The sequence below is a fragment of the Leiobunum rupestre genome, chromosome 8, assembly GCF_980474605.1.
Source record: "Leiobunum rupestre chromosome 8, qqLeiRupe1.1.hap1, whole genome shotgun sequence".
Taxonomy (NCBI): domain Eukaryota; kingdom Metazoa; phylum Arthropoda; class Arachnida; order Opiliones; family Sclerosomatidae; genus Leiobunum; species Leiobunum rupestre.
In genome coordinates this window covers 34,754,986-34,769,422 of record NC_143391.1, presented here as the reverse complement: position 1 = coordinate 34,769,422, position 14,437 = coordinate 34,754,986, and the positions used below count along the sequence as shown (strand labels likewise).

The 14,437-nt window shown below is 38.8% G+C and overlaps 1 protein-coding gene across 1 annotated transcript; it reads right to left on the bottom strand.

Moving 5' to 3' along the window:
• Window positions 1–3,238: 3,238 nt before the first annotated feature.
• On the bottom strand, window positions 3,239–10,536 carry not (ubiquitin carboxyl-terminal hydrolase nonstop). Its single transcript, XM_090155872.1, has 13 exons — window positions 10,319–10,536; window positions 9,847–9,979; window positions 9,659–9,772; window positions 9,496–9,597; window positions 9,261–9,433; window positions 6,862–7,009; window positions 6,354–6,456; window positions 6,208–6,290; window positions 5,907–5,970; window positions 5,703–5,829; window positions 4,983–5,188; window positions 3,878–4,027; window positions 3,239–3,688 (listed from the first exon to the last, which is right to left on the bottom strand). Exons 1-13 carry the CDS (start codon window positions 10,436–10,438, stop codon window positions 3,646–3,648), a joined length of 1,566 nt encoding a protein of 521 aa, XP_090011998.1. The 5' UTR covers window positions 10,439–10,536; the 3' UTR covers window positions 3,239–3,645.
• Window positions 10,537–14,437: the final 3,901 nt, after the last annotated feature.

Below are 14,437 nucleotides of genomic sequence, written 5' to 3'. Positions count from 1 at the left end.
TAGGCTCTCTGCATAGTGTAACTAAATACATTTCGGAGAAATGGGACTTCGGTGATATGAGCTTTCGGAGTAAAAGCATAGACAGTATATAGGGATATATACTGTCTATGCCGTAAAAGCAAGAATATGTCAATTCGGTGAAATGGGAATTCGGAGAAAGGGGAATTCGGTGATATGGGAATTAGGAGAAAGGGGAATTCAGTGATATGGGAATTCGGAGAAAGGAGAATTCGGAGATGTGAGGTCACTAAATACATTTCGGAAAAATGCGACTTCGGAGATATGAACTTTCGGAGTAAATGCAATACGGAATTATATCAATTCGGAGAAAAGAGAATTCGGAGATATGGGAATTCGGAGTAAGGAGAATCCGGCGATGTGAGGTCGACCCAGAGGTTATATTCCGTTTAAGCAGGAATTCATACCTCTAACTTGGAATGGTTATCCGGCCGTATTCCCTATGGTAAGATCTCGGGGACCGTTTTCAGTGACGTCTGAGATAAAAAAAAATCGCCCCCTCGCACGCGTCTCCCCTCTTTAGGAGTTTTTACCCCGCGCAACCTCCGGTTTTTACAACTGTAGGTTTTTGTTGTTCGACTCCCCGGCCATTTCGAAATTTAGGGTTTGAAACCCCACCATTGATAGCGACGGGTCAGCTCGCTCTCCCGACCTCTCCATGTGGAAGGATTAAGTCCGGCATTGTTATCGCTGTCAAAATTGTCAGCAGTTACAATGCCCTTGAGAACCGCGAAGTCCGAATTACGAGGTGACCGTCGCTATCAATACGGGGATAGCGAAGGGAAAAGCAAAAAGATGTTTGAACCCTTTTTCGACACTGGGGGATAAAATTATCTGAAACTAGGATTTAATACCATTGAAAACCGTATGAGAAAACACGTATGCTCTGACGTCAAAATGATGAAAAAAAAACGGTCCCCTAGATAGAGACGGAAATCGGGCGAGATAACCATTCCAAGTTAGAGGTATGAATTCCTGGTTTAAAGGCCGAGAACAGAGATTCCATTTTCTCGTGTGCGAATTTAGACCCCCACAAAATTGAGTGACAGCGTCGACAGCTTGACTGACGGCTCAGACTGTTTTTGAATAGAATATATACAATGAGCATCAAAAAAAGAGGTAAGCTACAATATAAGCTATAAGTCGCTCATTGACTTGGCCCTAGAATACCTTATGTATAAAAAATATATCAGATTGTTAATAAAACTTGAACTTGACTTGACTTGACATGGAATGGTCCAGGCGGTCACTCAAGCTGTCAGAGCTGTCACTTAAGTTGTCAGAGATGTCAATCAGTTGTCACTCGTCGAAAACTTAAGTACAGGATAAGAGGGGTGGAAATTCACTCTGGTCTCGGCCTTTAAGATGATATAACCGTAAAATTGATTTCGATAGATTCGTCCAAATAGAAAATAGCCCCGTCTTGTACCCTATTTTACCTAAAATACCTTCGTAAAGTATGTGGCCAAGAAAGGCTTAATTATCCATCCATGTACACAGATATTTTTCTAAAGTTATTGACCTAACTTTTATTTTCAATGTATTCATTGACGGATGAGATATTAGAAAGAACACTTAAAAAAATATATTTCTAGTAAGAAAAATTTTGAGCTGTACATTTTCTTGCTTAAGTTTTAAGTATATGGATTTTTGGATAAAAATTAATAGGTGGTTAAATAAACCCCTCTATGACTGTCTTGCCCCCTTGTTGAAAAATGCTGCCAGATCGATGCATAGAAAATTCTCAGCTTTGGCAGTATAAAGATAAACGATAGACAAACTTGTTATATGTCCAGTCGCAGCAGCACAAACTCTATAATCGGCTATGTATGATCTTTTATTATTATTATTATTGACTATTGCTCGTGCCCCCACAGAAATGTTTTCCGATCGCCGCCGCTGCTCGATGACGTCACGAATCGCTGCCAAAATGGTCAACGAAGCGGTTCAGCCCAAGGACAATAGTCCTTGGTCAAATACGGAAAGATATCTCCGAACCCCGCGCCGAAACCTCTGTGGGGTTACACCCTGAATGCTTTCTGCCATCTGTCCGCAAACCGAAGTAGCTTCTCAACTATTATCCGAGCCAGCTGCGAGCACGGCGGCGGCGGCGGAGTGGCTCTATTGTATAAATTTCGTCACAGCATTTTTACCCTGACTTGAACTACTCTGCACTACAGAATCGGAGTATAATGACGTCACAGTAGTGTTCGTACGGGGACCCCGACCCCGACCATCGCAAACTAAGTCGGGGTTATGTTTTCATAGTGTAATTTTAAATTTTCGAGTCGACGCACCCCGCTAAAATCCTAAAAATATAAAATAGATCGGTTCCTTCTCTCCCTTTTTACGTGGGCGACAATAGAATGATCCGAATGACCTTCGGCTGATGCCGCTGACGTGGTTTTCGCTTGATGCTTGACTCCGACTTGAGTCGCTTTTTTTCAGTTTTAAGCCCAGTTCACACTTAAATTTATCCAACTAATTGTAATCAAGTGTGAACAGAAAAAGTGGGAGTTATTGTTACAATTTGTCTGTTCACACTATACAATTGTCTTGCTTACAATTAGTTGTATACAGTTAAGCGGCCCAAATAATTGTATAATGTGAACTAAGCTCGGCTTAACTTAAACAATTGCCTAAGCTATAGACCTCTATTTTAATATCTACCTACCGTATCTATAGTTACTATTACTAATAGTCTCTAGGCTCAGTAAAATTTCTGGTATTTTATATTTTTTTTATTTATAGCAAATACAAAGAATTTTCCATCCCCGACCCCGACCCCGACCCCGACTTGTTTTTCGCGGGGTTAGACCAAGGAGGATACATTGTTAGACCCACCCCGACCCCGACTTTATTTTGACCCCATACGAACACTACGTCACAGGGTTACACCTCTTACCCTACTCCGATATCCCAGAACAAGCAAAAAGTATGTTAGTTTCTAAGGCTAAACGTTAGGTTGAGTTACCAAAATTATTTGTCCGTAGAGAAAATATTCCCCAGTAATAGCATCTATTATTATCAAAGCCATAGCTTTCAGAATCTCTTTGAAAACTTTGGTTCATTTACTTCTGGTATTTGACTACTTAGGCTAATTTAATGTTCAAATAAATTTTGTTCATTTTTTACTACATTCTTACCATTTATTTACAAAGGTTATCACACTCCATTTTTATTAATTAAATTAAATGAGTCATTGATAATAAATACTAAATTTTAATTTTTTTTCTATTAAGTCACTTTAAAATAAATCGTCAAAATGCACATTTTTTTTCTGGCTTTATTCAATGACAATTTATTTTAGTCAAACAGGTAAAAAAGTTACCACAGACTTTATTCATTGATTTGTTTCCATTAGCAGACCGAAAAAAAGGGAAGGAAGAGTTCACATACAAAATAATTAACCTAGACATATACACTTGACCTCTTCATAATGAAGAAATTACATTTCCATGATGAAACAAAATACAATTTTGTTAATTTCGGAGGAGCTTTAAATTAGACACCATGCAGAAAATACTGACAAAAATTTGTTACAGTTTGACAGACTCATTACAGTCCTAGGACTTTTTGAAAACGTTGAGCAAAAATGTTTCTTTCACGCACATTCTCGCATGTTATCTACTCGTATTCTAACACTTGTCTGTGATAAAACAGCAAGTACCTAATTAATTAAATAAAAGGTTAAGAACACAGTATAGGTTAATTCCAAATAAGTAAAAATAGTCTTTCCACTCTAGCATACCATATGGTTTGATGCTGTTGAAATGCCATAAAAAGGCATTCACAAAAATTTACGAATCAATCCCCCAATTTTCAACCCATTAGTTAAAGAACAAGTAGATAATATTACCCTTCACTATCCAGTACATCCTGCACACTGGCTCTTGTTATAAGGTGATCATCGCACTTGAACCATTGATCTCTGTGCTGTCGAATGTAAGCCGTGTAGTGACCAGTTTCTATAGTTCCACTATGGTTTACCACAGCAAACAAACAGTATCTGTAAATACGTAGATAATGATAAAAATATACAGAATTTTTAAAATATAGTTGTTAAGCTCATGTTTTAAAATTAGCATTGAGAACAAAAGTTTAAACATTGCTTTATTCGGGTAAAGTAAACTACAGCAGCCTTATTGCATTCTATTTTTTTTTTGGCTTGCATCTGGTAGACCTTGTCTCTTAGATAGCGTGAGTATTAATTTTTTGGCCCCAAATGAAGATTTAATTTAATTTAAAAGTTTTGCAAATATTTTGGGAATTTTTACGTTTTTTGTTTTAATTATTTTTTTTCATGTTTTCGCCAACACCACTGTTTTGGTAGCCCACACAACGTGTTTTCGGAATTTTTGCAAGCTCCAGCTTCGCTACATTCAAACAACCCTTGAAACTTTTGCACATTTTTCTGGATATTAAATGTTTTTGAAATATTTAAAATTGCTATAACTTTACCCATCGCATACCCCACAGTACCTTGGTCTTGAGATTTATTGAAATCTCGGGTACTACGAATAAGGCTTTTCTTTACAATTGCACTAGTTACAACGGGTCACTCATATTCCTAGATTACAGATGGCCTATCAGTGTAATATAAGTATCGGGCGCCGCCAGGCGCTGATTCTTACTACTACTAAAAACTGTTCTTTAGCAAAATTTTAAAAAGAGTGTGGTGTCGGCGAGTACACGACCAAAAGAATTGCTTCAAAAAAACCTATGAACCTCCAAATTGTCAAAATTTTTAAATTAAATTAAAAAATTAAATCTTCATTTGTGGCCAAAAAAAAAATACCCTCGTAATTACCACGTCAAACTCCATCATATCCACCGAAAAAACATAAGGAAAAAAAAGGCAGCTGTTTTTAAATTAAGCCCGTTATTGTGCAAAAACGAAACTAAGTACATGTTTTTCCTACACTTTTTGGTACATGCTCAATATCTAATGAGTAATTACTTACTTATTATCATTGGCACTGCAGAGGCCATTGATGTAGCCAGCATCAGATATGGCTCTGACACCTCCGCAACTTGCGGTAGGAACGCTTTTAACAGTGCAACAACTCTTACTACGACAAGATGACGTGAATGGAGTCATGTCCAAACACTGAGGAAATGAAATGAATGTGGAGATTTTTTTGTGGAAGCGTGTGGAATGCTCAAAACGCTGAAATAAAAAAAAGTGAATTATGTAAAAGTATAAAATCTACATTTGTTTTCAGCACATAGCAGCCAACACGAAAAATGATTTTAGTCTATATAAAACACCAGAATCTCGGATCGCCCCAAAAAACGAAACTTATTCCATTGGGCTGCTACGAGCAATCTCTGATCGCCCCAAAAAACATTGACCCTGTTGCTCCCTCGCAGATTGATCCGAGCTGCCCCGTCTCTTGAGACCGAGAGATTTTCATATTGCTCGGATCACCAATGGAATACAAACTTCATACGCTTTTTGTTGACTTTCGGAATATAGCAGATGATAACTCTTAAAAATTTGTATTTTATTGGGAGCAATTTAGATCGGTCCTACTAGCACCTCCGATCTAGAGCGATGACGTGCGAGACAAAATCGGGTCAATCCAAGTGGTTTCAATGGAAAAGTGACTATAAGAGCTCTAGTGTTGGCCACTACATTTCTCTATTTAATCTGAAAGGGCTAATTATACTCATGATCTTACTTTAAGGTGAAAGCTAGCAACTACAGGAAGCTTTTTCATAGTAAGCTGTTTAGTGGATTCCTGGTAGCTTTGACAGCTACTGCACTTTATTTTGGCAGAGCTACCCAAATGTTCGGGTCTTGTAAACCTAAACAGAAAAAGGGCAGTTATATCAGCAAGCTTAAGACAGTAAAGATTCAAAAGGTCTAATATTTAAGGATCAACCTTTCTAGGCAGTCAATTAGCGAGGTAGGCTCGGACTCATCAGTTTCTGTTCCACTCGGTGTCCCTGAAAATATTCATACTATTAATTGGGAGTGCTAGGTTGAGAATTGACTCACTGGAGTTCAAAGTATACATTATAAGCTAAAAAAACTGTATTATCGAATAAACTGTGGTAGAAGTACTTGGCACTATTTCAGTCTAAAATATTTTTACCTCGCATAGAAGGCATATGTACCAAAGTACTACAATCTATTCTTCAGACCTTTAAGTTTATTTACTTGTATATTCCAAACAGATTTACCTGAGGAAGGGGGCTGCAGATGCATGCTAGGCCCTAAATCAAGAGAAATATCCCAAAATGGATCTATAGTAGTTGAAACAGCCCTTGAAACACAGAAATTATCAGTAAAAATAAAGTTATCATGAAACTAACAAACCAAAACTCACTTGCAAGTTTGGCACACTACATCAGACTGCAACCCTCCAGTGAATATTTGGTCAATAATACAATTACAGTGATGAGGGTTGCTTGCAGATGGACCATTTGTACCTGTAAAGAAAATGTAAGTGGTACTGATGCTGGAATAGTTACTACATTAGGAAAAATTCCCACTTTTTGACTAAGCAGAAAAGTAGGAATATCATTAATTTAAGACAGTGTTGGAGCCAGGATTGTTGTTTGAAGGGGGTGGGAAGCACACCATTGAACAAAAGCATTTTTTTTTTATGAAGGACTATACATTTAAGGGGCATGTGCACCTCAAACAATAGCAGATAAGGTTTTTTCTATTAATAATTGGATTTCAAAAACAATCCAAATATTTCTTTGAAAATTACTTCAGTTTCGTAATGCCATCGACTTGGCACCTCTGTCAATCTAATTAAACACTTCAAAATTTTAGGGGTATATTGTACCACCTACCCCATTTTCTACACCACTGTGACAAATCCTAACCTTTGCAATGCCTGTGCAGTACATCCAAAGTAGCAATAAAGAATTCATGAGCATCTTGTTGCTCATAACCTGCTAAATGACGAGCATGTGTCCATACTAAATGCAGTAAACGGAACGGAATGTGTGGAGTACTTTTTCCTGAGTAAAACTGAAAGGAAATATTAAGGAAATTACTCAATCTTTATTACTTTTAAATGAAAAACAAAAATTTAATTAGTCGAATAATAATACAATTGCAAACTGGCACCCTTTGAGTTGGCTTCATTAAGTGTATCTAAATAAAATTTATGAATGATCCCCAATGAACTATATAGTTTTTAGGAATGGTCCCTCTAAACTCATTTATGAATTACCCTTGTAAATAAATCTTAGTCAATGGTTCAATAGAAAATATTTATGGTAGTGTTAATGGCCAGTCTAAAAAAATCATAAGAAATAGTTTTCTCACTATTAATGAATGGTACCCCATTCGCAAATGGTGCAGACAAAAAAATAATTTTGTTAAAACCACATTTCCATTTTATAAATATCTTGGTTAAATTTCTTTTAATCAACCAGTCTATAGTTTTTCATAATTGTTTGAACTGCACTGAATAATATTTTAAGATATAATAAATTTCAAATTGTTTTTTGCATTCAGAGAACTCAGAGCCCCCCCCCCCCAAAATCTCAATGGGCCCCCTTTTCAATCTTTTAATGGTGAGCAGGGCCCCCAGCCCCGCGGACCATCAGCTACGCCACTGTGCACCTATTACTCCTACTCTTGACAAATTATGATTAATTAATTGGCTTCACTTCAAGGATGGTTCCTCAACGTAAGTAAACATTACAGCCATCTACAATTTTTTTTAAATCACAATAGGATCCCATTCTGGACCTCTGACAATAATACAACATTCAAAAAGGTTTTTTTGTAACCTGGAAAGAAATATTATTTAGCTACCTCAGTAATCATAACCAAGTTACTTGTAAATAGAAACTTGAGAAAACATTCTAAATTGTTAAAACTGGTACCAAATGGATAAGTTCACAACTATACTGGCACTATTTTTAATTTTATATTAGCATTAGCATAAATGACGTTTGAAATATATTTCAAGAAAATAGTGCAAAAGTTGATGTTTCTCACTTTTTTTTTAAACTCTGGGATTATGTAGATGTTCATGTATCTTGAAAGCTCCTAAAGGGAAAAGTTTCAATAGCCATTGGTTTTGCCATGGCAACTAAAATGTTTTTCACAACTCAAATTTAAACTTTCTCTGTGTAAAATAGCATGGGAAAATCACGGCTTGTAAACCCTTACGATTTTACCAAACTTTTCCCACTTTCATCAATTTTACCTAATTATATCAATTTTACCCAATTGTTTTGCCAAAATTTTAATTTTTTTAAAATGGCAAAGGGGGACCTTTACAATTTGTGATTTTGCCATGCAATTTTATGTAGATAAAGTTTGTTGTGTTGTGAAAAACATTTTTGGTCTCCATGGCCAAACAAATGGCCATTGAAAATTTTCCCATTAGGAGCTTTCAAGGTATATGAAGGTCTACTCAACCCCAGAGTTTGAAAAAAAAAATCAGGGAGAAATACCACAGGATGTCTCCTTGTAAGTGGCAAGGGAGTGACAATGCATTTTGCTGTTTCCTTTGCTGGTTAAACATTCTTGGATGAAGATAGTTAATAAATCCATATGGCCATGCTGTAGGTCAGTGGCGTCGCTAGGGTGTTTTAAGCGGCGCTTGAACCACCTGTAAAATTTCCAAAGCGCCACCTAAAATTTCCGAAAAGCACCTCCTAAAATTCAGAATTTTTGCAATTCACTTGGCGAAAGATTCTTCGAACTTAAAAATGGACATCAAAAATTTCATTTTTCCTAACTTAACAAACCTTTTGGTTAAGGCCCCCCTCCCCCATATCACTCAATAGCAAGGCCCTGACCACTGCTGTAGGTCATTTAATATGGCAAAAAATAGTATTTGGAATTTCATTTAAGTTAAAGAGTACTGTCACTAAATAGCTTTGGCCATGGTGGCCATATTGTTTCTCTATTGGAAAAAAAGCTAGGTGGCATGTTAAACCACAGTCATTTACGTTTTGGTACAGCAAACATTACTCAAAGTTTTAAATGGGTGGCAAATTAATGTTTTTCCATACTGTTGCTGCTAAAAACAATTTGTGTGACTGTCAAAAAAAAACTTGTACTGGTGAAATATTATTGCCAAAGGCTAAATAAAATAGAACAGTGAGCTCTACATTCCAAAGACGTTAAAATAATTTCCCAGGCATAAATTACAAGAATAAAAAAAACGTTTGCGCTCTATGCCACTTATCTAAGAGTAAGATGTCATCTGCACCACAAACAAAGCATCTGTGAAAATATGCCAATTCTAAGACAATACCTCTTGGAAGAGCCTGGACATTTCACAAACCAAACACATGGAAGGGTCATCTTGAAACTGACAAACATGTCTATCTGCCAGAAAATAATCTCTTAGAAGAGGAGTGTGCGTAAGCGCTTGTACAATTGTATTCATGAAACAAGTATTTCCCAAATTAATCAGGCCACGTAAACCTAATGAAATATTTTAATATTCATGATGAAATGAATAAAATTTTATTGTATTTATGATATACCTATGTAAGAATTATCCGAGATACGCTTCCTACGTGGATTTTTTTTTAATAAATCTACTTCCACACTATTTGGTTCCCAGGGATAATACTGTTCCTTTAAATCTGGTAAAAAAATTAGCAGTTAAATTTATCTGTTTGTAAGCAAACTAGAGGAAATAATTACTAAGTAATCGAGCAGCTCTTTGTCTATGACGTCTGGCAACCATCTCTAGTTCATTATCATATACATAATCACCACAGGAAAAGCAAAAAACTGCTCCGTAAGACAGATCAACAGCTGAAAATAATCATAACTCCTTAGTTTTTTCTTTTATGAATGATTAAAAATAATTCAATGTCAAAAATAATTACCTAGATAATGTTTCTTATTGCGAGAGTGTTCATGAATGTGTCTAGCACCATAACAACCAAAAAAGACACAATGAAGGCACGCATGAAGTCTTGGAGTATTCACACGACATGTGAAACACATACAGTTTCTTGCCTATAAAATAAACGTTTTCAATATATTGTATATAAAAACGCCAAATGTAAAGAATATTCCCATGTTTTATAAAAAAAAATTATTTAATTCTGAAATTTCAAGTATATGTCAAGATACAAAGGATTTATCTGGTATGAGTATGTGCTTGCTTATTTAGAATTAGTTTTGATTTAGGCTCAAATATTAAATAAGATCGAAGTTAACAGCCTCCAGATTTGGAGATGGGAGTCAATTTAAAACTTCCAAAGCATTTAAATGATATAAAAAACATGCTTTCGAGCGGCCGCCGGCCGGTAAAGAGAGACGCAACGACCGTCAGTGTGACAGCTGCACACTCACCTTCTTACGCCTCGATTCTTCTGTTGTACAAGCAATGAAATAAGAATGTATTATGCGATACGACTGTATTCCTTTATTACTCTTAAAACTAGTTAAGTGCGTGCAGCCATGAGCACTCATACTAGTGTTAATGACAACTATTAAGGAAAATTATCTTCGACTTCATTGAATTCTTTCTTCTCGCTCTTGAAACCTAAAGAGCTAAATTGTATAGAATAACAGTGTTGCCAGTATCTCGATAAGAAACCTCCACAGTATGCAGTAGCAATGTTGCCAGATTAGGAAAACCACGTGCCAAGCAGGGTTGGACATAAGGCACTAGTCACGGTCCTTGACTACTAAAATCAATGCTCTGATTACTAAAATTAATCCAAATCTGGGGGCTCGCTAGTCAATTTTACGGACCGACTGAATAACGTGGAAACTGAATAACGTGCGTCCTGATTTACGTGGAAACTGAATAACGTGGAAACTGAATAGCGTGGAAACTGAATAACGTGGAAACTGAATAACGTGGAAACTGAAAAGCGTGGAATCTGAATAGCGTGGAAACTGAATAACGTGGAAACTGAATAGCGTGGAAACTGAATAGCGTGGAAACTGAATAGCGTGGAAACTGAATAACGTGGAAACTGAATAACGTGGAAACTGAATAACGTGGAAACTGAATAGCGTGGAAAAGATTCCTTTTGGCGTTGCTAGAAGTCGCCTTTAACTGAATTTTGAAGGCGTCGTTCTCCATATAAACAAGTTGGTCAAATTATACCCATAATTTCACTCGCTGATTTCTTCAGTGTAACATTAAATATTTCTTCCTCTATTTTCTCGGCTTTTTTAGAGGCTGTTATTTTCTAAGATGATGTTCGCGGTGGTGGTGATCACTTCACGCCGCTACTGACGGTTTTAAAACGTGCCGCGAAAGGGAAATATCTCATCAACGGTGTATAAAGAAATTTCAATTGAAACTTCGTTAGATAGGTATTGATCAACTCTATATTATGGGTAATTCCACGAGAGATTGACTTGTTCACCCTACCATCGTGAAATTAAGTGAAAACTTGTATTTCACTTGTCCTAACGTAGCCAAATTTGGAATTTTTGGAGCGTATCTCATGTCTGCAACTCTGTTTCTCAGAAACTACCCCACCTATGCGGTTGACTTTCAAATAGTCGTAAGCCACTTCCGGTCACTAGAAAACAAAAATTTTAGTCGTGGCTGGACGGGAACGGCTGCCGGCAGAGAATTGCTGCCCTACGAATAACTTGTGCTTAACGGACTGTCTCGAGTGATGCGCTAAGGGTCCTTGCTGGTATACAAACGTAAGACCTGCTGGTGAGTCAGGAAGATGCTGTATTCAGGTCCTTCTGTTTCAGAGAAGACAGCAAGCATTGTGAGATGGAGTTACAAGGTGGTAACTACCTCTAGCCAGGTGACCCACGGGAAGACCACCCAGCGGGTAAGGGAATTATAAACATCAAAGAGCAACTACCAATAGGGTAGAGGTGTTTAATGACGGTTCGTTGTCCAGTAGGGGTGCCAGCGTGGCTTTTGTTGTGTAAAGGAACGGTGTAGAGGTCTATAACGTGGTCAGTTGCATTATTGAAAAGGTAGATGCGTTTTCTCTGGAGTTCTTAGCAATACATGAAAGTAAAGTATAAATGGTTTTTACGGATTGTATTTTTGCTATTAACGCAATAAGCAATCATAAAAACAATCATGGCTTATGCCATAAAATGCGTAAGATGTTGAAACGGATGGCGATGCCGGTCACGTTTGGTTGGATAAAGTCACGCACTGGGTATGTAGCGAATGAGAGGGCTTACTTTCTTGCATATACTTAATTGTTTGTGTCTTTTAGGAAGTGACTCCTAACTTCGTATACAGATCAGCCAGGACAAATGATAACTGGTGGCTTTACCGGGGAGTCAGGGTCCGGCTTTTGTAACCCATAAGGGCGGTGGCACACTAGGAGATGTTAGCTCCGTTCAAATGGTCCTATCTCATCCTCCGACTTCGGTCAGGAAGGGGCTGGTAACTGAGTTTCGGCTCAAGCTAACGGAGAGGGTACAGGCAAACTGGCCGCCTCGAAGGATTGGGTAGCCTGCTGTGGGGCGGTAGGTCTCCGTATGAGGCGCAGAGGTCCTGTTTCCCGGCCTTTTGGGGCAACAACGGGTGTCCGGTGCCAACTGTGCCGGGTAACGTGGGCCTCTGTGTACCTGTCGTTCCCCTTTAGGAGCTCTTTCTGAAGGGTATGGCTCTCTACCTACGTGGGTAGGGTGTTGGCTGGAGTTGCACCTTCTGCTGGGTTGAGTGGCTTGCGCCGAAGGTGAGACCGTCAGCGGTAGGGTTCTCTACCTGCCTTGGCTGTTCTGTCATCTGTCCAGGCTGTGGACGCTGGCGTAAGGTATTATAATGATAGACCTCCGGCGGCTTCGGTTAGACGGAACGGCTAGCGGCAGCTGCGGCTGGATGGAACGGCTTGCTGCGGCTGCGGCTGGATGGAACAACTAGCGGCGGCTGCGGCTGGACGGGAGCGGCTGATTGCGGCTGCGGCTGGATGGAACGGCGGGTGGCGGCTGCGGCTGGACGGGAGCAGCTGGATGAAACGGCTAGTTGCGGCTGCAGCGGTTTGGAGCACCGGTATATAAGTTCTGACCACATGGCTGCAGCTGGACGGCAACGGCTGGACGGAACGGCTTTCTGCGACTGTGGCTGGACGGAACGGCTGAATGGAACGACTAGCGGTGGCTGCGTCTGGACGGTAATGGCTGGTGGCATCAGAACTCGTTGTAGAAGCGGCTTATTAGACTCGCAGTCGGACTCATTCTCCCTCCCAAATAATATTTCTTTTATAAATCTGATCAGTTCGAGGTTGGAAGTTATAGCGTCGTGGCTGGCGGTGGCTTGGACCACATGGCTGCAGCTTAACGGCAATGGCTGTCTGTGAATGCGGCTGGACGGCAACGGCTGGCGGGAGTTGTGACTAAACGGAACGGCTGGCTGTGGCTGCAGCTGGACGGGAACGGCTGGGAACGGCTGGCTACGGCTGCGGCTGGATGGAACGGTTAGGTGCAACTGCGGCGGTTTAGAGCACCGGTATATAAATTCTGAGCACATGGCTGTGGCTGGACGGGAACGGCTGATTGCGGTTGTGGCTGGACCGGAATGGCTGGCGGCGTCAGAAATCGTTGTAGAAGCGGCTTATTAGACTCGAAGTCAGACTCATTATCCCTCCCAAATAATATTTATTGTATAAATCTGATCAGGAATTTGAGAAAAGTTCGAGGTCGGAAGTTATAGCGTCGTGGCTGGACGGGAACGGTTGGCGGCGGTTGAGACTGGACGGAACGGCTGGCAGTGTCAAGACAGGAACGTATGACGGCGTCAGAACTCGTACTAGTTTTGTTTTCTTGTATAATTTTGCCATTGGTGTTAATATCATATACTCTTGACCTACGCAAACGATTATAATATATAAATTCCCCTGACTTATAGAAAATACTGCTCTTGACCATCTTGTTGTCACGTAAAAGGAGTAATGTTTAGCACATTAGTAATAATTAATTACATGTAATTCGAATGTTCAATACGTCAGACTTGAAATTTCAACCCCTAATAGATAAAAACTAGCCCCTGTGGTTTTAGAGTAATAAAAATAAAATTAACCTTTAACCCCCTATTAATTTCGAGCGATACATAATAAATTTAATTTATACAGATCATAGAATCAATTAAAAACATAATCTAAATATTTAGATATGAAAAATTTTAATAAGTGTTTATAGTGTTATTTCCTAGTAGTTATTGAAATACGCCCTTACAACCACTAGCCCGGTTTTTCGTGTGGCGCGTTTACGTAATTCCCCCCCCCCCTTGAATTAAATTTGAAAATCTTTCTATCTAACCATTAGAAATTAATGAAAAAAATAGTTTCTAGGGTAAATTGGGGTCCATAACCTTTGCTATCTACAAAACAATTAACACTACTACTGCGTTCTGCACCCCAATTTACCCTAGAAACAATTTTTTCATTAATTTCTAATGGTTAGATATAAAGATATTCAACTTTTATTCAAGGGGGGCAAATTACGTAAACGCGCCACACGAAAAACCGGGGC

Bases quoted from the DNA above. Each gene is read 5' to 3' on its own strand.
- not (XM_090155872.1), bottom strand. From the start codon at position 10,438: ATGAGTGCTCATGGCTGCACGCACTTAACTAGTTTTAAGAGTAATAAA. The intron at 9,773-9,846 runs GTAATTATTTTT...GATTATTTTCAG, and splicing joins CAATAAGAAACATTATCTAG to CTGTTGATCTGTCTTACGGA. The intron at 9,598-9,658 runs GTAATTATTTCC...TTTTTTTACCAG, and splicing joins AAGAGCTGCTCGATTACTTA to ATTTAAAGGAACAGTATTAT.